Consider the following 27,839-nt stretch of genomic DNA (forward strand, 5'->3'; position numbering starts at 1 on the left):
TGTTGCTCTCACTCTCTTCTGTGCGCATTACAGCAGGCTTAACTATAGGCGACAGAGCAAATGAACTGTCGCAGAACAGCAGGAAGTTGTGATTATTTGCATAAAATAAAGCAGAAGCATTTTCAAATACAGTATTATGAATGTCAAACCCAGTGAACCATTACACACACACACATTTCTGTTACCATTTCCTTTAAAATCAGATATTTTAAATTGATTGGTGTGTGTGTGTGTGTGTGTGTGTGTGTGTGTGTGTGTGTGTGTGTGTGTGTGTGTGTGTGTGTGTGTGTAAATTTAGAGAGATGCAAGTGGAGGGTGGTGTGTTTATGGTGGAAGTGATTGATCTGTGACAGCAGTTTCCTTGATAGTCATAAGGGGAATTTTTTTTCTTGGTCACACTGAGTTTGAACACTCATGAAACAAACTGAATCATTTCAAGTTTAAAATAACAGACAAAATGGCAAGAGGAGGGGAGGACTGTGTTTTTTAAAATAATGTTAAGACAGTTTCCTTTAGTGCTGACTTCTTAAAGTGGAATGTGATGCAGATTAGTTCTCATATGTAAGCCAACATTTGTCTTAACAATTTTTATTGTCGTCTTTCTCTCTTCCCCTCTCTCCCTCCTTCCTTCTCCTGTGCTCTGCAGATTTACACTGACTGGGCTAACCACTACCTAGCAAAATCTGGCCACAAGCGGCTGATCAAGGATTTGCAACAGGACATTGCAGATGGAGTTCTGCTAGCAGAAATCATCCAGATCATTGGTAAGACCTGTGCTCAGAGAAGCAGCATGAGCTGACTCCTTGCATAGGAGGGAGGAGAGGGGGGGAGAGAATATATAACTTAAGTTGGATGTATTTAACAATGAGATTAATCCAAATAATATATCCTGACTTTGTCCATATATCTCTGAAATGTATGTGTTTTTTCCTTGTCTTAATTAATATATATATGTATGTGTGTATGTTTATGTGAGGCTGTTTGGAAGTGGCTGTTTAACTATACTTTAAATGTCCCAAACTGTTTCTTACACACTTTGAATTGTCAGAAATGAATGCTGCATTCGAGCATATGTCTCCCATGTGTGCATTTTGTTAATTGGCGTGGCTCATACTTTTGGGGATGCCTTGAAACTATATCCTGACCCTGCAAAGACAATTTTGGAAGACTTCATGTCAGCAGTCATTTGGCAGGGGCTGAAGAATTAGCAGCAACCTCCTTCGCACTTCCCTTTTGCTTGATTTGTGCATGTGGAAGAAACTGCTGCTAACAAGAGTGTTGTTACTGTAGGGCTGTATTGTACTGAGAAGGGAGCTCTGTGTCAACAAACCCCTGCACACTTTATTGCTTTGCCTTTTCTATTCTTCTTCTGTTGTCCCCCCCCCATTTATTCTTGTGGTTTTTTTTTCACTTTATTGTTTTTCTTTAGCCAATGAAAAGGTTGAAGATATCAATGGCTGTCCCAGGAGCCAATCTCAAATGGTAAGAATAACATAAATTCTTAGTAAATATTAGAATCTCTTCTCTTTGTTAAGATGCTTTTTAATGATTATTTATTTTGTTTAACTGTGGAATACTCAAACCCATGTTTACTATAAACTACTAATTCTCTTTTAATCTTCCTGATACCTTTATGCATATGTTTGGTGTTAGTTTGTACCAAAGTGAACTGACAATCTCAGGGTCTTGAGTTAGCTGAGCAACAAAATTTCTTGAGTCCCAGTTAACAGTGAACTGTTGTAACAAACCTGCTCTTCTCCTGAATATCCAGATAATTTCATTTAACGTCAGTTTTAAAGGCAATAAACCCCACAATAAATGTTAAGGGGAGCCTTTGTGTCTGGACAGCTGGTTTTAAATACAGGCCTTGCCAATTTATTTTTGAATATAAATAGCCTTTTGGCTTGTCCACTCTGAAGTCCATTTAAATGCACTGACTCCAGTATTTTCAGAAATAGCATGTGGGGCATATAGCTCTCTGACCTATAACCGGCATCCAGCTAAAGGCAGTTTAATACTCTCAGACAACTAGCCTTAATTGACTATGATCAGATGGAGGCTTATTAATTTTTTGTTGTCTTGATTGGTTAGTAAACTCCAGGCTTAATAGGAGAGAACTTCATTAGCAGGTTGTGGAAACGACAGGTACAAAATCTGATTTTCAGTTACGTCACCTCTCATCTTCGGCAATCATTTGATATCAACACTGCGCTGTCTTTGAACTGCTCCACTAGACCAATTCCAAGGAATTGTAGCTGCTTATTCTCATTCAAATAATGTGTGACTAATTTACACACATTCACTGCAGGCAAGGCTTTGGGAGTGAGAAGATTTGGATATGTCTTTTGGTGAGGTTGCATATTAGCAAACTACTGGAAGTAGACAAGAAAGTGGAAATTGGAGATTATCAAGAGTGTTTACGTTTAGTCACCTTTTTTTAGGCAAGTTTTTTTCTGTAAACTGGAAAAAGAATAAGGAGAGGTTTTTAGGTAAAATGAAACTAAGTAATCACGTGGTTGTTTTTTAAACTTTGAAAGAAACCAAAATCATTAAAATGGACAGTATCGTTTAGTGTTATCTCTGCTTTCTAACCACACACACACACACACACACACACACACACACACACACACACACACACACACACACACACACACACACACACACACACACACACAAATAGTTATTATTATTCATTGCTTGTATTACAGCAAAAAGTAGAGATACCAGCTGAGACTGGAGCCCCATTGTGCCAGGCACTATGCACACAAGTAGTAAAAGTCAATCACTGTCCTGAAGCGCCAAGACACATGTTAAGGGCAGGAGGAAAAACAGAAGTGTGGAGAAGTAAAGACTTACCCAAGGCCACACAGGGGCTGGGAATTGAACTCCGTGTGCTAGGCCATGCCGCCGCCCTTGTTAGCATTTTAATAGCATTTTAGATCTGTGCATCTTAAAGCAGCCTGCCAGGGTTGGGAGGCATCATTTTCTCCAGTTTTGCAGATGGGAAAATGGAGGTAGTGAGATGTTAAGAGGTTTGCCCAATGGAATACAATCATGGGAGAGCTGATAATAGCACCCAAGTCTCCTGAGTACTTGTAGCTTGTACTGTGCCCTAGCTACTGAATCTCGCTGCTTCCTTTTCAATAGCTGTTTGCCATATGCTTGCTTTCCTGGCATCATTTTGCTGTTTCTTTTGCTTCATATGATGGTCGCTGTTTGCCTTTGCTTTCTCTCCTCCTGCACCCCAGCAAACTTGTAACTCTTCCGCCGGGGTAGTTCTCTGCTTTTCTCCTTAATTTTTTTCATATTGCTAGATTCATAGATTTCCAGGCCAGAAGGAACCATTGTGATCATCTAGTCTGAGCTCCTGTATAACACAGGCCATAGAACTCCCCCAAAATATGCTAAGATCGCATTCTCTTTCTACGCCATTTTCAATAAAAGTGCCCCTGGAAAAAGTGTTCTTATTGAAAATGTAAAATAAAACAACTTTAAGTTTTTAATAATTTTTCCATACAGTAAAAATTAAGTACGTAAATGATGATTCAAAGTAGCTAGAAACCTAGTAGTTCTGGGCCACTTAATATTGCTCCTGCGTAGAGGGAATATTTGTGTGTTGTAGTGGCCCCGTGTCTCATCCCACTCCTGGTTGAATTCATAAGGTCATGGGCAGGACATACTTACGCCTCAGGACTTCACAGTGCTGGAAAAGTCCATTGAGGACATTGGCAGCCTTCAGGAATAAAGCTATCTTTGCCCCACCTCTAGCTTATGTGAAGAAAGAGGGCATTTACCTGGGTGTCCTACTGCTGAAAACATAACTTGTCCTGCCATGTCCAAAAAACCACAGCAGGCAATGGATGTGGTTTAATTAGGCTGCAACGTTTATTCACGTAAAATATCTGGGAGTTCCCAGCAATAAATTGTAAAGTGCAGGTCATCATCCTTTCCTTAATCATTTCCACATAAGCCCCAGCCAGGTTCTAGCTATCCCGCTGCTGGGAACCTGACGCCCTCTCCTTTTATGAGGTGAAAGGGAGCTGAAAAAGAAAGGAATCATCAGCTGATGCTCCCCACTATTCCAGACATAAGAACCCCAAACCCTACTTCTTCAGCTCTTTTAACAGAGGCTAGGAAAAGGAGGGGAGTCGGCTCCCTGCTGTATGAGACATAGGACCCCCAGCTCCCTTACTTAGCTCCCTTAAGGAATGCTTTCCTTCAAATCCTTCATCAATCAATTCTATCTGATAACGATATCCCTTCCGTAATGAGTGCCTGCACTGGACATCCGCCACAAGTATTACATACTAAGTTGTAAAAAGAACAGGAGTACTTGTGGCACCTTAGAGACTAACAAATTTATTTCAGCATAAGCTTTCGTGGGCTACAACCCACTTCTTCGGATGCAAAGAATGGAACACACAGACAGGAGATATTTATACATACAGAGAACATGAAAAGGTGGAAGTATGCATACCAACTGGAAGAGTCCAATCAATTGAGATGAGCTATCATCAGCAGGAGAAAAAAAACCCTTGAAGTGATAATTGAGATGACCCATAGAAGGTGTGAGGAGAACTTAACATAGGGAAATAGATTCAATTAGTGTAATGACCCAACCATTCCCAGTCTCTGTTTAAACCTAAGTTAATTGTATCTAATTTGCATATTAATTCGAGTACAGCAGTCTCTCTTTGGAGTCTGTTTTTGAATTTTTTTTTGTTGCAAAATTGCCACCTTCAAGTCTGTCACTGAGTGGTTAGAGAGGTTGAAGTGTTCTCCCACTGGTTTTTGAATGTTATGATTCCTGATGTCAGATTTGTGTCCATTTATTCTTTTGCGTAGAGACTGTCCGGTTTGGCCAATGTACATGGCAGAGGGGCATTGCTGGCACAGGATGGCATATATCACGTTGGTAGATGTGCAGGTAAACGAGCCCCTGATGGCGTGGCTGATGTGATTAGGTCCTATGATGGTGTCACTTGAATAGATATGTGGACAGAGCTGGCATCGGGCTTTGTTGCAAGGATAGGTTCCTCGGTTAGTGTTTATGTTGTATGGTGTGTGGTTGCTGGTGAGTATTTGCTTCAGGTTGGGAGGCTGTCTATAAGCGAGGACTGGCCTGTCTCCCAAGATCTGTGAGAGTGAGGGATCATCTTTCAGGATAGGTTGTAGATCTTTGATGATGCGCTGGAGAGGTTTTAGTTGGGGGCTGTAGATGATGGCTAGTGGCGTTCTGTTATTTTCTTTGTTGGGCCTGTCCTGTAGTAGGTGGCTTCTGGGTACTCTTCTGGCTCTGTCAATCTGTTTTTTCACTTCAGCAGGTGGGTATTGTAGTTTTAAGAATGCTGATAGAGATCTTGTAGGTGTTGATCTCTGTGTGAGGGATTGGAGCAAATACGGTTGTATCTTAGAGCTTGGCTGTAGACAATAGATGGTGTGGTGTGTCCTGGATGGAAGCTGGAGGCATGTAGGTAAGTATAGCGGTCAGTGGGTTTCTGGTATAGGGTGGTTTATGTGACCATCGCTTATTAGCACAGTAGTGTCTAGGAAATGGACCGCTTGTGTGGATTGGTCTAGGCTGAGGTTGATGGTGGGATGGAAATTGTTAAAATCATGGTGGAATTCCTCGAGGGCTTCTTTTCCATGGGTCCAGATGATGAAGATGTCATCAATGTAGCGCAAGTAGAGTAGGGGCGTTAGGGGACGAGAGCTAAGGAAGCATTGATGTAAGTCAGCCATAAAGATGTTGGCATACTGTGGGGCCATGTGGGTACCCATAGCAATGCCGCTGACTTGAAGGTATATATTGTCCCCAAATGTGAAATAGTTGTGGGTGAGGACAAAGTCACAAAGTTCAGCCACCAGATTAGCTGTGATATTATCGGGGATACTATTCCTGATGGCTTGTAGTCCATCTTTGTGTGGAATGTTGGTGTAGAGGGCTTCTACATCCATAGTGGCTAGGATGGTGTTTTCAGGAAGATCACTGATGGATTGTAGTTTCCTCAGGAAGTCAGTGGTGTCTTGAAGATAGCTGGGAGTGCTGGTAGCATAGGGCCTGAGGAGAGAATCCACATAGCCAGACAATCCTGCTGTTAAAGTGCCAATGCTTGAGATGATGGGGCGTCCAGAATTTCCAGGTTTATGGATCTTGGGTAGCAAATAGAATACACTTGCTCGGGGTTCTAGGCATGTGTCTGTACAGATCTGTTTCTGTGCTTTCTCAGGGAGTTTCTTGAGCAGACGGTGTAGTTTCTTTTGGTAATCATCAGTGGGATCAGAGGATAATGGCCTGTAGAATGTTGTAAGCTTAACCCCACTGCTCCACCCTAACAGGTCCCAGACTCACCATGGGGAAAGCAAAAAACCCCTCCCCACCTCGACCAATCTGGAAGTGAGGGAAAAATTTCTTCCCAGGCCCCAAATAAAAGTGCAACTAGCAAAATGCTTGCAGTGGATCATGAGGAAACCCTGGACCTTTTGCCAAGTTTGTAGGTGGTGTCTGCCCAATCCCAGTTAAAAGGGCTTCTCCAGGGGTATAAATATCACCCCACCTCTTGTCAGCATGAAGGGCAGCACAGTGACTTTCTCCAGACCTGGCCCCTAACAGTTTCCAGATCTTACTGTTTGCCCCTGTAAACTTTTTCCCAACCCCTCAACCCCATTGTAGGGGGAATCTCTTAAAGGGGCCATGCCCCTTTTATTCCATACAGGTTGATAAAGCCCACTGGATGGAAAGCTGCGGAGAACACATTCTCTCTCTATATATTCCAGTCATGTTGCCAGCACTGATTCATAATTAACCAACAACAAACAAAATACCTTCTTAGTGTTCTCTCTGATTTTGTCTGTTTTGGAGATGAGACACCGTAGTTGGTAATTCACCCATAATTCTAGTTCCTAAAAATCTAGTTTTTAATTATTTCCTTGCAGTGATCTACCCAAGTACTTCCTTTTCAATGTCTTCAGTTCATGCTCACGTTGGCAATGTGCACATAGTAAGCTTGTGACCAGTGGGGCACCCCTAAATCTTTCAATTCTTCTACCTGAACAATGGCACTAAATTTTATCAGACTGTGATGGTTATTTACCAGATTTAGAACAACAGGAGAGTACCAGAATTTTGCACTTAAGAATGGGCCCTGTCCTTCTCCTTCCTTGAAGAAACAGAATGGTATGCCTATCCCTGTCCAAAGGAGGGAGCAGTCTTTTTTCAAATTAGGAACATTGGGTTTGGTTTTAGAGCACTGGTGAATCCCTGCTATAGGAGATGTGATGGCTAGACATTGCAAAGTAATGTTGTATATCTAATCAGGCAGAATTGCTGAACGAAGCCAGTCGATGCTTTTTGCCAATTTGGCCAAGAATCTGAACATAGAATTTCTCTTTAGAAATCAATGTTTTCCCCTGTTCAAGTCTTTAAATCAAGAGTGGATGTATTCAGTGATGAGCTGCCAAAATATTAACAACCGGTTCCCTCCTCCTCACCCCATGAGGGGGTCATACCCCCCCCGGGACTCCTGCCCCATCCAACCCCCCCATGTTCCTTGACAGCCCCCCCAGGACCCGTGCCCTATCCACCCCCCTTCCCTGTCCCCTGACTGCCCCTTGCCACCCCATCCAACCCCTTCTCTCATTCCTGATGGCACCCCGGGACCCCTACCCCATCCAACCACCCCTTCTCTCTGTCCCCTGACTGTCCCTGGAATCCCTACCCCTAACTGTCCCCCACCGCCCCATCCAACCCCTTCTTCTTCCTGACTGCCCCCGCAGGACCCTTGCCCCGTTCAATCCCCCTGTTCCCTGCCATCTGATCGCTCTGATACTAATCCACCCCCTCAACTCCCCTGCCCTCTATCCAACACCCCCTCCCTGCTCGCTTACCATGCTGCCTGGAGGTGGGGGCCGGGGTGGGCTGGGACCGGAGCCACCCGGCCGAGGTCGGGGCTGGACCCAGGGGCCAGGCAGGAGCCGCGCCGCCCGGCCGAGATTGTGGCCGGACCCGGGGGCCGGGGAGGAGCCGCGCCACCCGGCTGGACCTGGGGCCGGCCCCGGGGGCCGGGCAGGAGCCGCGCCGCCCGGCCAAGGTCAGGGCCGGCCCCGGGGGCCAGGCAGGAGCCGCGCCGCGCTGCCCGGCGAGGTCGCAGCTGGACGCGAGGGGCAGGAGCCCCAGCCCCGCCCCCCTGGCCCAGCTCACCTGGTGGAAGCTGCTGCTTCCTTCTAGGCCCTCCCAGGCTTCCCGTGGGAACAGCTGATTCCCGGGAAGCTGTGTAAGGGGAGGAGAAGCCTCGGGAGCAGAGGCGGAGTGAGGTGAGCTGGGGCCGGGGGAAGGGTACGGAGCTGCTAGAGCTTTTGTTAAATTTAAAAGCCCTTTTGGAACTAGTTGTCCCTCCAGGAACAACCGGTTCTAAACAGGCTTCTAAATTTAACAACCGGTTCTCGCGAACCGGCTGCAGCTCACCACTGGATGTATTCCTAAATTATATGTTCTAGATCTGACAGAAACTATGGATTTGATTCAGGAATTACTAAGTGAAATTCTATGACCTGTGTCATGCAGGAAATCAGACTAGATGATCATAATGGTCCCTTTTTAACTTAAAAGTCTTTGAATGTATGAAAGGAGAAAGGAGGGGATGGGTGTGGGGAGTTTGGATTGCCTTCACTGTGGTGAATTTAGCAACTAAAACCCAGAGTTGTGTCCAAACCCAGTGATGTTCTCCGCTGTGAGGAATAAAAATGATAGATGAGGAAGCTATTTTTTTTCTTTCTGGGGGAGAGGACTCAACAAATATTCTGTATTTTCCTCATAAAATTTACAGGCCGAATTCAACCTCCAAATTGTATAGCTTCTGCTCCTGCCCAGTGAAGGAAAGCAGACTCTGCACAGAGAGGAATGGATAGCATGACACCCATATACTGTCATCCTGCATACACCTGTGTGAAATGCTGAGAAGCTGGGAACTTCTCTGTGTTTCAACCTTTGGTTTTGAGGAGTTGATATTAAAAATAGTATCATGGTTTATTTTTTAAAATATGAAGAATTTAGATTAAGGATATCAAAGGTCAAATCTGTAAATATTGCAGTGAAATTGGATATATACATTCTGGATATCATATTGATGGTTACACATCAGAGTATTTCCAGGCCAGTTTTTCCATTAAAGTGTGTTATACTCTGAAATGGTTTATATTCTGAAATCAGATTACAAGTGGAAATATATATATAAATATATAAATTTATAAATATAGGAGTAGGGACTTCCTTCCTAAATACCATTACTACACATTAAGTATCAGAGGGGTAGCCGTGTTAGTCTGGATCTGTAAAAGCAGCAAAGAATCCTGTGGCACCTTATAGACTAACAGACGTTTTGGAGCATGAGCTTTCGTGGGTGAATACCCACTTCGTCGGATGCATTCACCCACGAAAGCTCATGTTCCAAAACGTCTGTTAGTCTATAAGGTGCCACAGGATTCTTTGCTGCTATTACTACACATTCAGTCTGGGAATTTGAAAACCAACCTGAGTTCCTCCCTTCTCATGCCTGAGGCCTCCTCTTCAGGCCAATTTCTGACCTCAGTTATACTTGTGCAACCTCCTTGCCTTCTAATTCTGTCCCCTGTGTTTCTTGAATAACTCCATGCTTTCAGTGATTTGCACAGATGTACACAATTGGCTGTAATTGGAATTTAGTAGAAGTATGCAAGAAATTCTAGAATCCAGCTTTCTGTCTCAGCTGTGTTGGCTCTGCAGTGCTAACATGAGTAAAAAAGCAGTAGAAATTTGGTTTAGTCACTGTTGTAAGGAAGTATGATTCTGGGTACACAAAAGGTGCAGATCCACTAAGCAAAATGGTGCCTTTTTTATGCAGTGACCAGGGCCAGCTACAGGGTTTTTGCCGCCCCAAGCAACAACAACAACAAAAAAGCCGCGATCGCAATCTGCAGCTCTACTGCCGCCGCTTCAGTCCTCGGCGGCAATTTGGTGGCTGGTCCTTCGCTCTGAGAGGGAGTGAGGGGCCCGCCTCCGAAGAGCCTGACATGCCACCCCTCTCCGTTGGCCATCCCAAGCACTTGCTTGCTGGGTTGGTGCCGGCAATGGCAGTGACTTTCAGAAGACCTACACTTCAAGAACCAAATATTAGCACCAAGTTTATCCCAATTAACAGCAGAGCAGTCTGAAGTTTTATGAGTGTCCATTTTGGAAAGCAAAACAAGGAAATCTATTTTCCTACTAGCAGGGCAAAGGCTGAATGGGTCTCTTGTACGTTTTTAAAATAACTTTGAAATCTTTACTGTTTGAGATGCATCTAGAGGCACATGAAAAGGGATCACTCACGAGTTCTCTAAGAGAGGCCACAATATCAGTATTGTTCAAACAGCAGGGCAGTTCCCCCTATCTATCCTGCATACTTATATGACTGCAATGTCTGAATGTGCACTTTTTCCCACTTCTTAAAAGCCAACATCTCTTCTAAATAGTGGCTTCTAGACTATAGCTATAGAACTGGCTAGGAGCATAGAGGAATTGCTGTCCAGAATTGTATGCGCTGAAACCAATATGATTTTGTCTATGGGCGTTGTACAGCTATAAATTAAGAAGGGCATTGCACTTACTAGGGAAGGTAAGAAGGTGTAGAAGCTATATGTGTTGGTCTCACTTGGTTGCAGGATCATGCACAGGAATTTAAATTTCACTGCTTTTGAGGGGGGTTACGTTCTGTGCCCTTACCATGGCCCCAGGGCCAGAGGAGCTGTCAGCTCCCCCCGCAACTCCAGGGCTGGAAGAGAATGCTTTCCCTGCTGCAGCCCCTGGGGCTGGAGGAACTATTTGCCCGTCAATTATTGGGAGGCTTGTCCCTGCTTGTGCAGGCCCCTGCTTGGTAGGAAAAGGCTTCTGATCATCTACAGTCAGGGTATTGGAAAACTGAGTATCCTCTCTGTACAATGGGGCAGAAATTAAAACAGTTTCATTAGCATCTATGGTATTTTCCTTTACAGGGGAAATCTGTCAGAGATGTATATTGTCATCCAACATTGGCCAACAAAACTGGTGAATTAGAGGGAATTGGGGCTGAAAGATGCCTTTTGTCTCTCTTTCACCTGAAACTGTTATATACCTAAATCAGGCTGAATTGCTCCATCAAACTCATCAATGCATTTACCAATTTGGCCAGGAATCTAAACTCAGAGTTGCTTGGTAAAAATCACCATTGTCTTCTTTTAATGATCAAGTCACCAAGCATATGCTTAGTGGGCTGTAGAAAAATGCAAATAGTTACATATATAGTTTGTCCACAGAGAAATAGAACGGATTCCATTAAATATCAATTATATACTTAGAATAATATAATACAGACTTAGTATAGTAATTCACCAATGCTATTGAAATAAAAGTTCTGTTTAAAGTCCTCAATATGCACCATGTTCACAATGTGTATGCGTGAATATTGTACAAAATATTTTTATTTTAAATGAATGTTTACATTCTAAAGTCAAAGGTCAGGAAATGCCACAATTAAGGATGTCCAGATAACATTAACATGTCCCCTTTGTGTATATTTGCACCATGATGCAATCTTAAATTACATGATCACATACTGTTTTTCCATATGATCTTTGCCTGATTCAGTGGACAGAACGGATAGCTTTTCAATATTGGCAAAAGTTTCCATTAATTTGGGTGCCAGTTGGAGACACCTGGGCCTGATTTTTCAGAGTACTTAGCATTTGTCTAGAATTTCATATGTTCAAAGCACAGCTCTCACTTCAATTGCAGTTGTGAGTGCTCATCACTTGTGCAAATCTAGAACTAAACATCTCATGTTGGGCATTCAGAAAATTAGTGGCCACCTGTGAAAAGTTTGAGTTAAAGGACTTGACCAGCATCACAGGGGGACTCAGAGGCAGAGATAGAATCCAGTTCTCCAGGGCAGTTTTCCCATTTAGAGACCCCCCTCATCTAGATCAATTTCTTTGTCAGAATCCCTCTCCAATTTTTTTCATCTCAGTTGTTTTCTTATCTACATATTTTTCAATCAAAATTGTATATATCCTAGAAATTAAACCTGTTCTGGCTTGCTCCCGAGTCAACTCCTCAAATGTGGTTAAAGGTCTTAAATACTGTATCACAGAGCATATGCACAAGGAAGCAAAATTCAAATTGCATAGGCAATGTTAAGGCTGGCATTTCTTAACGTCTTGACTTAATAACCTTAGTATTCTCTTAATGTAGTTTTTGTGTGTTTAAAAACGAAGAAGACATTCCACCATGTGGAAACATATTGGTGGCCACAGGGTTCATCAGCAAGGTAGGAGCCTTTAGAGCCACAGCACACACCTCTAGTACTGGATCTAACAGGGTAACTGGTATTCTCTATGTGGACCAGCCACTAGAAGGGGTGGTATGTGTGAAACAGATACATGCTTGCCAGTGAGTTTCACAGATACATGCTTACAACAGAGAAATGTTAGGAGTCAAAATATGGGTTCTCTACTGGATTCTGAGGGGTCATCTGAACTAGTGGGTATAGACTCTTCTTCCCCTGGACACCAGCTTCCTGCTCTCAGTTCCAGCATTCTCCAGCTACCAGGAAGAGCCATTGCAGGCTAGGGCATGCTTAGTGCTGACAAATTGTTCAGAGAATTTAGCTGCCAGCCTCTTACAGGTATCTACTGCACATGTACAAACTGATTTTCAAAGTCCTATAACTGTACCAAATGTTGGTGGCTTTTAATGGAGACACCAAAAAACAACTCTCTAATCCTAGGTTGATCTCCCTGTTGATCCCAAATCAATTCCCGTTCCAAAGCATGCTGGCACTAAGATTCAACAGCTGTAAGAAAGGTTAAACATTAGCAGGAACAATGTATTTTTTATCCCAATTCTCATCTAATATCTTATGTTTTTGCTGAAACTTTCCACACCAAATAATAATAATAATAATTATAATAATAAAAAAATCAGTCTGAGCCAGGCACCCAAACATGGGAAATTTCAGGCCAAATGGCTAAAGTTTTCAAAATTATAAGCACCTGACAACAGCATTATAATGGAAAATATTAGGAAACTTGGCTGTAGCTTTTGCTACTAGCGCCGTCTATAATAATATATGTGTATGCAACAGACACAAACGTAGGCATACACATTTTTTGAGGAAGGAAGTAGTGACTTTTTGTTCTCTCCGTTTCATTTTTGCCATTTTTAATCATTACTTGTCTGATACGATTATAATCCTGCTTTAGGGTTTTTTTGTTTGTTTGTTTGGGGTTTTTTTGTTTTTTTTTCCTGGAACCCTTTATTCTCTACTGAAGCAAGCAGTCCTCTTTGCAACCATATGAGATCAGAGAACTTTAAAAGAACCACAGGATTTTTGACAATTTCTCTTCACAAAGCGACTCAGAGTTATTCATTCGCACCAAACTGTGAGCTACATATTCCACTGAATTGCTCACATCTGATTGTGTGATGTCATAAAAGAAAATGCTCAGCAGGAACACATCCTGGGTATCATGTGCTAGAAAACACTGATCATTAAAGAGGAAGCACATGCACTCATTAGCATTTTAGTTTCGGGTTTTGAGTTGCTTGCCATTTGAACACATTTAATCCTGAGTAAAAGTCAGCAGCTATTTAATGAAAAAATCATGTATCAGTTTCAGTGAAGATAGAGAAAACACTCATCCTATATAGTGTAGTATATTAAAATACACTTAAAGTTGATCATGAACATACAGAAGAACTATGGCAAGTATTTTAGAAAGCACCTGTTGGTTACAGCAGTGAATACATTTCTCCCAATATAGTAGCAGAAGGATTATAGTAAATATGTCTGCTACATAGTGGTATATCTTTATGATCTTGTATAGTGAAAAAAAAAGTAGTATGTTATGAATACTGGGAATGTCTAGAATGCGTAGCATATTTAAAAATAGCAGATAAAAAGCATGATATTTAAGTGAACTGCAAAGACACAAGTTCAAGCTTTACAAGAAAACAGAAAATCATTTCAAAACAACTTTTTTTACAGTATGTCCTAACTGGCTTGTATTACATGTCAGGTTTCATCAAATGCTTGTGTGATTCTTTTGGACTTGAATGTAAACATTAAGGAACTATATTACAATGTCTGACCCCACCGTGGGAAATACAACTAGGTTATGCAGTACAAAGATATATTTAAGCTGAGTTAATCTGCTAGTGTCACAGACAAGTTATCACAAAGTCGTTTTATTTCACCAGAGTTCATTAATTCTCCTCCATATAAGGGCTTTTGACCATGTTCATAACAATATAAATTGAATCTTCTTACTTTTTATTTAACTTACCTATAAAAATTTGCTCTGACCTAAAACTTAGTACACAAGATCTCAGTTACAATTGACTAGTACCACTTTTCTTTTTAAATAAACATATACATTATTTGCCAGCTTTCTGGTGTCATAGGAGTATTTAAAACAGTCATGTCATGGTTTGAAGAGGCATGGGCCAGATCCTCAGCTGGTGTTAACCAGCATGGCTCCATTGAAATAAATGGGACTATACTGATTTACCTTACCTGAGGCTCTGACCCAGTGTCTGGATATGTATTAGTTTCACTGTTGTAGGTCAGAGTCAGTCAAAGGTAAGGCTCAAGTTTGGACTTGATCATATCAAGATCTCACATGTTGAAAGCATAAGATCCCTGCAGTACTCTTGACACTTTGGTCACTTCTGCTGTTCTGCTGTTCTGCTGTTCTGGTCTTTGGACCTTCTGTGATAAGCAGTCCTATCCTTACGTAGTGTAAATTGGCATAGCTGAAGATGTGGTCCAAATACTTCACTTCTTAATAACAGCTACTGGATTTTGAGGTGTGAAAATGTTTGGAGAACTATTTCAAACATTTTTACATTCATGCACTTCACATAGATATGCTAAGCTTGGCTATGGCTAGAAGTGAAAGTGACAACACACAATATGGTTGCTTGTACCTCCAGGTAACTCAAGTGCTTCAGAAGACTATGATAACATTTTTTGGCTAAGCATCCAAGGAGTAATCGTGGCTCTACTGAAGTCAGTGCAAAACTCCTATTAATTTTATGGGGCCAGAATTTCACTCTCAGACTTATGACTGTACTGCTTATGAAACAGAACTTTGAATTTTCTCCTTCACTGGGATTTTAGGCACAAAACTCTGTGTTAAGAGTGAAACTCGACAAAGGGTGCTCAGATAGCCTGTTGATGAGCATGAGATGAAAACGTGGATAGACAGATACACTGCAGGGGTTGGTTTATATTTGTAATCTATTTTAACTCTTTATAGTGCAGAGATATGGCAGATTAGAGTGTTCTTTATACAAAGTTTTCAGAATATTGAACATATTGAATATTAAACAACACTTGGGTACAATGGCATGATTGAAGACTAGAATTTGAGCCTTCCATCTGAACACTTGGCTTTTGTGGGTTTCTGATTTAAATTTGGATTTCTTTTGGTAAACTTTGCCATCTCTTTTATTTAATGTGGTTTTGCACCTCTTAAAAGAAAAATTAAGTTTCAGTTTTATTTGAGTCAATAACATGAAGACTGAACTTAAAAAGAAGCCAATGACATTGGCTAAGCTCTGTTTTTCCTTATAGGTTTCTGAGAGCTCTGTATAGGTTAGAGCCAGAAAACCAGCCATGTGACCATAGGTCTGTATGAGATGTAATTAGATTTCAGTAAACAACTCTCTGTGCAATGCTTTGAATATTTAGAGATTATGACTAATTATTAAGTATTATGTAGGACTTTTCATCTGATGAGCTCAGTGGTGGGGTTTTTTTTCATATATTTGAGGGTCAGGAGTTTGCACGTTGTAGGAATGATTATTTGTTGGCTATAAGTGTAACTGAACATTTGCAGAGTCAATCACAGGTCTAAAGTGTGAAGTATAATTACGTTGAAAACTGACAGGTGAATGTGTGTAATTAAAAAAATCAGAGTTGATTCTTATGAAATCCAAAGGGCAAGTCAGTAGAAAATATTAAATTGTCAATGTCTCTCCTCCACATGCTGTAGTATTGTAACTTCCAATATAATCAACAGTGAGTGGTTAGAAAGCAAAAAGGGCGTTGGGATGGATTCCATTTGCAAAGTTCACAATACGTCTAGGAGTAAAGTGCTCTATAGTTTTATCTGTTTATGTATCCTGCAAAGATTTATCCTGCCACTGATTGACATTACCATTCGTTTTAAAAGATGCTTTTTTCTGGTGTGCTGAACGGAGTTGCTATACTAAATGGTCAGGGAGGAGAGAACTGAAATGCCCTCAAAGGTTTAATTAAATCTTCTAAATAGGCATTCTATTATAGTCTTCATTTTGACCTAGTGGAGAGGAATTTTGTTTAACAGAGTAAGAGGTGCATCTGTATGATGCCTTCCACTTTTCTGAAGCTGGTTAATCTCCATAAATATTTAGATAAAGGTACCTAACTGAAAGAGAGTCATTGCATAACTACTAAATACTATAGGCAGACTCACTGAAATAACAAAGTGCTGCTTCTATTTGTTTAAACATGTTTAAACATGAGCTTCCAGTGTAACACCCTGGCCAAAAGGGACTAATGCAATCCCAGGATATATAAACAGAAATACTGAGTGTGAGTAGGGAACCTATATTATTTCTGTATTTGGTACTGATATGACCATTACTGGAGTACTGTGTCTAGTTCTGGTGTCCACAGTTCAAAATCAAGTATGTTGATAAATTGGAGAGGGTTCAGAGAAGAGCCACAAGAATGATTAAAGGATTGAAAAACAAGACTTATAGTGATAGACTTCAGGACCTCCATCTGTTTAGTTTAACTAAAAGAAGGTTAAGGGGTAACTGGATCATGCAGAACAATTATTTGATAGAAGACTCTTCGGTCTAGCAGACAAAGGCATAATAAGATCCAATGACAGGAAGTTGAAGCAAGACAAATTCAGACTAGAAATATGGTGCAAATTGTTAACAGTGAGGGTAATTAATGACTGGTACGATTTACCATGGGTTGGGGAAGATTCTACATCACTGGGAATTTTAAAATCAAAATTGGATATTTTTCTAAAAGATGTTATAGCTCAAATGAATTAATTCAGGGATGCTCTATGACCTGTTTCAAAGAGGAGGTTTGACCAAATGATCACAGTAGCACCAATGAATCTATGACCAATGTAATCTCCTTAAGAAAAATATCTCACAAATCCTTAGAGTAGTATTTATCTTCAATTTTCTGCCCTTCCTATATGTGCAGCTTTTCACTGACAATAAGAGAAATTCCACACATGTACACAGAGTAAAATACCAACATAGGGAACTACAGTAGAACTGCATTCAGCCGACCATCCATATTAACCAAACAACCAGCGCACATGGGTCCAGAAGTGGGCAATCTTTCCTGTGGCTTTTAGATAATCTCTCTGGATTATCTGAATTTTTGATTATGTGATCTGGTCCTGGTCCCAGTTACATTGGATAAACATGTTTCTGCTGTACAGTGAAGATCTAAGCAGAGAATGTTGTGCTTCATACAACTCACACTCTATCCTTCCAAGTGACCTTTTACATTCTTATATGAACAGATCAGTACATCTGCCTATTGCACAGTCCAAGTATTTGGGGAGTTAATTTGCTTTAACATTGCTGGGGTCACGGTTAAAATTTTGCATTGGAAGTGTAAGGTGGATGAATTTGGGTCACATATTTCTTTTTAATATCTGTTGGAGATGGAAGTGGAAGGTATGTGGATTTTAAATAACTCCCTCATCATTTCCTCAAAAATTTTGCCTTCAAGACCTTCCACATACCAGTAGTTATTATTCTCTAAGGGGAATTTTCTCCCCCAAAAGCCTCCAATAACTTTATTTTTAATTTGTGTAGACTTTCTTTATTGAAAGGCCCTGGCTGAAATTGGAACAGGCTTTTGGGTTAACATTACTTGGGTAGTTCAATGCTGCATATTTTCATTAAATGCTTCCTTAATTATTCCATTAGTAAATAAAGACTTTGTTAGGGAACAGGGAGTGTCAATAGGGTATACCTAACATCCAGAAAAGTATTATAATTTCCATAGAATGATTCTCCTATGTCCCTTATATCCTGGTGAGGTAACAGGCCACCTGCACCAGTGAGTATGCAGAACCAACTTAACATCTCCCAGTAGAACCAACAACAGCTGCTAAAAGAATGGGTTTGCAGATGTACATCACCCACTCAGACTGAACATTGTCTTCCAGCAAAATTGCAAAAATACATTTAATATCCAAATGACATTATTGGGGGGCCATTGGAAATGGAACCTTTGACTAAGAAATGAGATTATTTTAAAATGTTCTAATAATTTATTCTGATCTTTCCCTATATTTGTGCAAATTTTACTGGACATATATGTGTGTCTCCAACCTTGCCCCTCCACACCAGTCACCAAGCCCACCCCTCAATAGCATGAATCCATATTTCCATGGAGAGCGCTCCGCATAGTCCTCGGCAAAGGGAACAGTGCTGCAGAGGCTGCTCAGCATAGGAAAATCCATGCATAGAAGTTTCCCTTGGCATACAGACACTGGACGTAGTAATCATGGTACCTGAAGATTCCTCAGTGGGAACAGAGAAGGTTTTGTAGAACTTCAGGACAGATTCAAGGCTTTGGATCATGTTTTTTTCCCCATGAGTTCCTATTTGGACGTATTTACTGATTTTGGTAATAACCTTGATTACATTAGGTACATACTTTTTTAAGAGGGGACATTGATGAAAGCAAAAGCAATTCAAGAAGTTTTGTTTGGGGATCTAAAACATTCTTCCATTGTGCTATGTTGATAAGAACACTCATTTTAAAGAAGTGAGATCAATATGAAATTAGTCATTTTCACAAATTTGAAACTAGCTCACTTTCAGATCTTTTATACCTGTTAAACTAGTGTACACTATAGAGTATCAACAAGCACCCAGCCAATTAGATGCACTGTAACACTTGTAAGAAAGAGGATCAGAAATCCACTCCGTGTTGTGTCCTGAAGTTCCTGAGCTTTACTCCTTATCTTATGCCTTAATGGAAAAGAGATGGAGTAAAAATACTTGTTACAGCAGGGACCAGCCCTTCTTGAATATGTGGAAAGCACCTAGCACATAGTGGGAGCTACCATAGATAAATTAATAATAAAAATACCAGATACAATTTGAACATTTTATACCTTTTTGGTAAATGAACCTTAGGGACATAATTCCTGTGAAGACTAGGTGAAAGCACCAACACTACCAAAGGAGATGGAGTACGTGACAGAGAGAGATCTTTTGTAACTTTTAAGAAAGATGAGGCCAGTCCTTTTAAAGACTTCCAATAATTCCTTGTTATTTACACTTAATGTACATTTTCAAGAAGAGAAACAGCTGTATTGTATGGGGAATGGGTGTGACCCCTATATTTAAGTTGCCTTACACTTTCCAGATTTCTATAAAAGGACTTGGCAAACTTTCAAAAGAGCTGAACACCCCGTTTTCACATCCAGAACAATAGGAACTTCTCAGTCCTGAGCTGTTTTGAAAATCAGGCTACGTTATGTAGGTGCCTAAATGCAACCTGAGTTGAGTTGAAAGTCTGGCTCATAAGGGTGGACAGATAAAAGAAAAAGAAAAAAAAAGAAAAAACTTGGTCTGATTTTCCATTCCATTATACTAGTTTTATACTGGTGTGACTCTGTTGACTTCAGCAGAGTCACACACCCAATTTATCTCAGTAACAGAGAATCAGGCCCAAATCTCATACTGGCAAAACCATAATCTGTGCGTGTGCGCACATGCAAACACAATGTAATTAGAATAGCACATGGTGTTTTCTTCTGTAGCTTGTTTGCTTTGCTACTTCAGTGTCCCCTCACCACCACTACCCCAAAGGAGAAAATAGTACAGCTCTGGCTAGTTTATTTAGCACATGTAGTTGTAACACCTGGGAAAACTATATGGTGTTAAAAGCCTTCAGACTCGTAAGTCACCTGTGTGGTGTATTTGGTCTGCTGTTGATTATTCTAATCTCTAATAAAAAATGTGAATACAGAATTGCTAATACTTTTCTCTTTATGACTGTACCTTTACAATTTTCTACACATTTAAAGAAGAGGTAAAATAAGTATTCTGCATGTTAGTGAAACATAAGTTTGCAAAATAGGGAAACAAGCTGAAAAAAGGCTCCCAAATGAACAAAGTTATAAGGCAAACTAAAAATGTGGGTGTTTCCCACACCACAAAGGCATTGCCAGCAAGACACAGATGTGTGCAGTATATGAGCCAATGGAAAAAAGAAAAGTGAGCAAAGATACTGCTTTTGAATACTCCAGAATGGCTTAAAGTGGGCTAGGCCAAAAAAGAGAATAAGTTTGTATATGAATATGAGTGTATATGTGACCTAGCCAAAAGTGATGTTGCACTGTCCAATTTAAGTGGTGATTACAATATAGGCCATCCCCACCCTTGAAATATTTTCCTGTTCTTTCCAGGGCTCACTGCTTCAAGCAGTAGGGCTGTAATGGATGTACAGGATACAGGGACTCATGCACTAGGATTGGACCCTGTGCATATTTCTGATTGAAAACAAATAGTATTAGTTTAATTGTCTATTTTTTGAGCTTTGTACTCTTATTTCTGAGTCAGGCAGATCCACATCAGACACTATTCCCTTGTTTTAATAAAAATAGTTCTACAATGGTTACATTAATGGTCCACAATAATACATTAGATAGTAGTGATACTGCTATGCTTTGGGTGATCGCTATAGAATTCTGTGCTATAGTTGGATACAATAATAACAGCTGCTATAGAAAAACCTAAAGGCTGGGTCTCCATTGGGTACATTTCTGACAAGCCTCCCTGATGCAATAGGGATGTGCTCTTCAATGAATACATTAAGAAAGACCATATCACTCTACATTAGAAAGCATTGCTCTGTCCTTTTAAATGGAACCGTGTCATTAGGATATATTCAAGTAAGCTGTCAGAGACCTAAAACTTTATTATGAACTTATTAAAAATCGAATAGTTGAGTAGTTGCTGATGTGACACAGAATGAAGTGAGATGTATTAGATATTTTAAATGACAATCACAGAATTGACTCCAGAGTCTGATCTATTTGATCTTCTAGTCTATCTCCCTTCCAGTGCTGGATTTTTTCTGTTGCATATTTATTATAGTTTTGTCCAGTCTAATGTGAAATGCCAAGTGATAGGCGTTCTTGTATTCTACTGGTAGACAGTTTCACAAGCCAATACATGTTAGTCAGGTGCTCTCACTGATATTCTGGCTAAACTTTCCCATTCCTAATAATCTGTTTTACTGAAAAGAGGCTATTAAAAATGGTATCTTCTTTCTCAACAGATCTGTTCCTTGTGTGTATTCAGAGTATCATATGCTTATTCTAGTGACCAGCTAAATTTTTACTGCATTCCAGACCTCTTGGCACTACATAACTTAAATGAGAATGAGCTCTATGCTATTCCATCTTGTTTAACAACAGCAGAATTGTTTACTATTTTTGCATTAATTATACCTGGAGGTTTAATTTGTAAGGTTGCTTATGAGGGTGGCTGTTCAACTTTTATTAGTGATAATGATCTATAAGAGGGAAAGAACCAAACCTGACTTTCAGATCTCAGGTTTGTATTTTGGGATTTGTAAAACAAACAAAAAACTTTACTTGCAAGCAAAGCACATTAGAAATCACTGTGGCCTAAAATTTACAAAACTCTACAATACTATTTTTACATCACTTTTTGGAGTTGACCTACACTTCAAAAAATTGCAATGCCTGATAGCATTGAAGTGTGTTTGTACTAAGGAAAGTATATGTGGCATTCCATGGCTAGTTAGTTTCAGTAACTGCCAGAACAAATTTTCTCAGTTTGCAAGTTGAAATTTTTTTCTAGCTGCTAGCCCTGTGAGCTCAATGAGAAATCTGAAAGTCAAGCTATGTTCACTCTTCTCATGCATCACACTTATAATAAAGTTTCTACAGATAAAGTCTTAGAACAGTTATACCTTTGTTAACTAATTTCCCTTAGCTGTGCTGCAATTGGAGCTCAATAAGTGAATTAGAACAGAACCCAGCTCAATCTCCAAAGATGTGTTGGCTAACATAAATAAAAGAAATAAAAATCTATTTATATCACTAAAATAAACATATGTAATTTGGGAATATACAGAGGGAGCAGATCTGTATTAAGCAAGAAGATACCATATTTACAAAGACACCTCCATACTTCACTTTGAGGAATCCAGAACATAGCATGGCTGTTTAACAGATACAGGCATGTAGGCAGTAATCACATTCTTTGTGTATGTTCTTTTAAGGTAAGGAAACTGCAGATTTTTGTCTGTGTGCTGTGAGCTTCAGAAGAAGGCATACTAATCAAATGCAGAGATTTATCAGAGCTTCATATAAATATAAACAAATATACTGCTTTATTAGTCATTATTACTTGTCTTATGAGTACCTTGCAGTTCAATTTAAACTTGGAAGTGGAGAAAGTATTGTCTGCCAACCAAAGGAGATGAAAGCTAGTCTTAGTAATAGCAAAAACAATCATAATAAATAGACATATTCTATATGGTGAGTCACTGATGAGTTTCAATCCCACAAATGAGCTATTCCCATAAATCTACTAACTGCTGGTATTAGGTATTGTCATTCATTTGTGGAGAAGTGTCTGCTGTAGTTAGTTATTTCTATAGAGCAGCGGTTCTCAAGCTCTGGGTCATGACCCCATTATAATGGGGTCTCCAGGGCTGGCACTAGACTTGTTGGGGCCCAGGGCCAAAGCCCACTCACTGCTTAGGGTCAAAGCCGAAGCTCGAGCCCCACTGCCTGGGTGTTGGAGCTCAGATTTTGGCTTTGAGCTCCTTTCCCCCCCCCCACCCGGGGCGGTGGGGATTGGGCAGGCTCAGGTTTCGGTTCCCCCTCCTGGGATCATGTTTTTGTTGTTAGAAGGAGGTCACGGTGCAATGAAGTTTGAGATCCCCATTATAGAGTACTAAAATGCCACAATGTTTCCCATAAAAAGTAGACGATTAATATCTACAGTGCTTTATTTGTTACAGCAGATTTTAATATCTATCTTCTTTAGCATTACACAAAATAATTAGGTGTATCGTGTTTGTGATATTACTGAATATTTCTTAGAGATGGATGAGTCCTAACTACAATAGATCTGTATCTGAATTATGAACCCCCTAAATTTTGAGCGGTATTTACATGTGGGGACTTGGTTGGATCCATTTCCAATATCCACAGTAAGCCTTGCCATTTGGTATTTTTTAACGACTACAAACAAAAATAAAAGAATGCATTTTTGATAAGCAATTTTTAAAAATATAAAGATAAAAGACCTGATTTTTAGAAACAGCCTCCCATTTTGTGGGAACAACTTTGCAGGCTCCATTAAATAAAATATAATTTGGACACTGCTATCTGATTGTGATCATGGAGCAGGTTCGTTTCTAAATGACAGAAGTTTTGTCTGAGTTTATGTGTGTCCACAAAATTGGAGCCAGGTCTCAAAATCAGCCCCAGATATCGTTGAATTTTAAGAAAGAAGATTTATATTATTACAGAAACTTTTGGGCACTCTGAAAATTAATTTCATTGTCAAGCATACAGTCTCATTGGTAGCACTAGATTTTGGCATGGCATGTGTTTGCATCTATCTAATATATGGGCAATGAAGGATTTATTATGTGGTTACCTATTCATCTCTGGCTTTTAATAAAGAGCTCTGTTTTGTAGATGATGTGATAAATTCTGAAGTGATGATCGAAAATACTGTTTAGCATATAGACTACCTGAATGTAAAGATTGTATAATATGTTGAGCCATTACTGTGGGATTCCGAAACCAAAATCTTTGTTTAAAAAACAATTATGGTTGTGAAGTGACAAAAATGTATTATTTTTATAAAATGGGCTGACCAACACTTTGGGGAATTAGTGACAACGGTGCAAAGTTGTTCACTGGTAGCCTGCTCCTGCACACATTTATATGTACACCTCTGTTGGTAGAATTGGGCCCATGTTTGATGTTCCTGTGGAAATCAATTTGCCTACCTGCAAATCTTGAGTACTATATTTCCTGAACTGGTTCTGTTAGGATTGCCAACCTGCACGGTTTCGCCAGGTGTCTCCCGGAATTGGACTCTCTCTCGGAGGCTACTGAAGCCAAACCAGGAGATTTTAGGCTGCTAAAAGTCTGCTGGCGCACTGGGGCTAAGGCAGGCTCCCTGCCTGCCGTGGCCACACGCTGTTCCCAGAAGTGGCTGGCAGGTCCCTGAAGCCCCTGGTGGAGGGGGCCAGGAGGTCTCCACGTGCTGCCTTGACGCTGAGCGCTGACTTGGCGGCACCCATTGGCAATGAAGCCCAGCCAATGAAACTGTGGGGGCAGTGCCCGTGGGTGGAGGCAATGTGCAAAGCCACCTGGCCCCTCAGCCCCCCAACCAGGGGCCACAGGGATGTCGTGCTGGCCACTTCTGTGAGAAACATGGGGCCAGGGCAGGCGCCACTGTGCTGCTGACTGGGAGCCACCTGAGGTAAGTGCCGCCTGGCCAGAGCCCTCACCTCCTCCCACACCCCAACCCCCTGCCCCAGCCTTGAGCCCCCTCCTGCACCCAAACTCCTTCCCACACCCCAACCTACTGCCCCAGCCTGATCCCCCTTCAGCACCCAAACTCCCTCTCAGAGCCTGCACCCCAACCCCCTGCCCCAGCCCAGAGCCCCCTCCTGCATCCATACTCCCTCCCACACCCTAACCCACTGCCCCAGCCTGAGCCCCCTTCAGCACTCAAACTCCCTCCCAGAGCCTGCACCCCAACCCCTGCACCCCAACCCTCTGCCTGAGGCACAGCCTGGAGCTCCTTCCCATATTCCGAACCCCTTGGCCCCAGCCCAGAGCCCGCATCCTCTCCCTGCCCCAGCCTGATGAAAGTGAGAGTGAGTGATGGAGGGAGAGGTGATGTAGTGAGTGGGGCAGGGCCTCAGAATAGGAGGGGCAGGGATGGGGCCTCGGGGCAGGGTAGGGGTTGGGGCAAGGGTATTTGGATTTGTGTGATTAGACAGTTGGCAGCCCTAAGTTCTGTTCAGCTAGAATACCCTGTAACTTTAATTATATCTGTTATGCTAATGAGGAACATCATCCTTCTTAATAGTTAGGGCTAAAGTATTTTCTGTAAAGGAAGTAGGGCACAAAAAGTTTGGAGATTTGGTGTTTGTGTCAGGTCTATATGACATGTATCATGTTTGTCACAATGCAAAGACTGCACTCCCTGAGACATAAGCAGATAGAGCGCTACTTTCCACTCTTGGTGTGAAGCAAAGCTGTGTCTCAGCCTATTTTAACCCTATCACTAGCTACTTAAATAAACATGGAGTTCAGAGATCCATACCACTCTTGATTAAAACAACATTGAGGAGTGGAAGTTGGTTGAGGTCTCTTAGAACTTTTGTAATTGCAAAATTATTCTCATCTGTTTGTACGTTTGAATAAAAAGTATTTGGGGCTGTTGGGGTGTCAGTTCAAAGAATAACTGTGGTTAGCCAAGGCAAGAAGAAGGCAATTAAAGTAATGTTCATGGATATACTGAAAGCTTAAAAATGGGAATACCTTAAAACAAACTTTTCTAGACTGGGAGGGAAAGAAAGTGAGGACTCCAAGAATGTATTAACCAGTATCTTATTGAATCTTCTAACAGTTCTCTAAAGTTTTATTAAAATGCAATTATTGTCAGAAAACTGTAAAAATTACATTTCAGGGCTCCCGATTTATTCTTCATCAATGACTCCCCCGTATCAAACTTGCTCAATTTGCAAGTCAAAACAAGAATGGACTATAAGGCTAACCTGAAATCACAACCTATTGTCTGAAAGCCAGGCTGTGTTCTTATTGCTTCATATACTATCACCTACACTAATGGTTCTGGAATCATAGTTTACAGTTCTGTTGAGGAATCAGAAGCAAAATGGAATTTACTTTTTACTTCTGCAGCTAAGTTTAACAGATGTGGCATGCAAGACACAGGCTGTAAGGAGTAGACATATGAAGTAATTAGGTGACATTTTTATAGTTTCTTTTTTGACCATAATCACGCTTTAAAAAACTACCATTAGGGCTATTATATTTATGAAATATGCTTAGACTCCCAACTATATATACACACCACATAAAAATAACTAAGACACATTAGGTGACAGAGGCTGCAAGTGTTCCCAATAAATTAGTTCAGATTTTTATAGCCACAGTCTCCTGATCCCACTATAATGGGCATACGATAGCTACGAAATATGTCTCGGTAACATCATAAAGTGTGTCAAGAAACCTTGATTTAATTTTTTTGTAGATAGGTGTTGCTGAATGTTCAGTCCAAGTCCCTTTTTTTATTTTTTTTTTCAATTTAATCTCCAGGACTTTCTATTAGTGTAGAATTTGCTTCTATCAAATAGTTCAGTGTTTGAGCTGAAAGTTGAAAGATGAACTCAACTTTTTTATAGTTCATCTCTAGACAGATCTTGATTTGTGTTAAATTCCCTGATAAAGTTGAATTTCTTATCAAGGTATTTTTGCATAAGGAATGTAAATTATATTGTTTAAGTGCCTCTTCCTGCACAAAAATTATGCCCAGGGGTAAAGATACTCACATTCAATTGTTTTCAGGATTTGGCCCTAAATGACCCAGTTTGTTTTTACCTTCTATGATGCCAAATGATCCCAAGTAAATTCCATTAACATCTTAAAAAATGGCAGAAATAATGGCCATATTCTGATTTTATAGTGGTGTAAATATAGAGTAATTCCATTGACTTCATTGTTGTTACTCCAGATTTACTCTAGTGTAAATATATTTATTTTAAAAAGTGTTAGCTAGCATATTATTTGTAGAAAAAAGGGACCTAGGAAAGAGATTATTCATCACTCCCTATATACCATAGTATCTCCTGAAAACTGTTTGATCAATCCATAAGGAACTTATGTTATCAATGTTTGTTTTCCGTAGCCTTAGCTTAGTGTAATTTGTTTTGGGTGAAGCATTGACATCTAGATTTTTGGCACATGTTCTCACCTTTAAAAACATTGCCCACATGTTAAAAGAGACTGTGTAGGTTTTAGAGAAAATTTCTTCAATGTGCACTTCTTGAAAGCAAACAGAAAGTTTTTGTTCATTTTATAAAATATTATTTTCAAATAGTAGAAGGAGAGCTGCAGTCATGGGAGATATGCAGAATAATTTAAGGGCTTCCTCCTTATTTATTTGCATTGCTATTCAGGTGAAAAGTGTTGTCCCAGTCTGGGAAAGAAATATAATCTCTAGGCTAAGCACCTTTTAATCAGCTATTAATTTATCCCCCGTGTGCTTTGTGGATAGAAAAGTGTCAATAAATCTTATTGTAAAATGTGTGAATGTGCAAATGATGCCTGTTCAAAGAAAACAAAATAATTGCATTTACCAGCTTACCTACAGGTTTGTATATTAAGACGAGGGTGAATCATTTTTTGATATGCTTTACAATTAGATGATGTAAACAATACATATTTTAAATAGGTTAAACCTTTTCTTTTATCTATGCAGTCTTCATCAGCTTTTTTTAGTTGAAAACTTAAAGCCAATCTGCAGAAGACACTGGAAACATGTCATTTTGCCCATTTTTGTTAGAAATTTAACTAAACAGATCAAAACATTGCTTGCCAAGTTATTAACTTAAAATGTGTTGTTTACTTTAATGTTTCAAGATTTATGAAATATTAAAAACAAACACACACACAGCCAAGATGGTGACTCACAAAAACACGGTTTGGAA

The 27,839-nt window shown here is 40.3% G+C and overlaps 1 protein-coding gene across 1 annotated transcript in view; it reads left to right on the plus strand.

The window, feature by feature from the left end:
- The first annotated feature begins 861 nt into the window (after nucleotides 1-861).
- NAV3 (neuron navigator 3) overlaps nucleotides 862-27,839 on the plus strand; it is a 248,514-nt gene continuing 221,536 nt past the window's right edge. Inside the window, exons 1-2 of the mRNA XM_044988256.1 lie at nucleotides 862-916; nucleotides 1,430-1,482. Of these exons, the coding sequence (XP_044844191.1) occupies nucleotides 865-916; nucleotides 1,430-1,482 (105 nt within the window). The 5' untranslated portion in view covers nucleotides 862-864. The remainder of the gene's footprint in view (nucleotides 917-1,429; nucleotides 1,483-27,839) is intronic.

This window comes from Mauremys mutica, chromosome 1, assembly GCF_020497125.1.
Source record: "Mauremys mutica isolate MM-2020 ecotype Southern chromosome 1, ASM2049712v1, whole genome shotgun sequence".
Taxonomy (NCBI): domain Eukaryota; kingdom Metazoa; phylum Chordata; order Testudines; family Geoemydidae; genus Mauremys; species Mauremys mutica.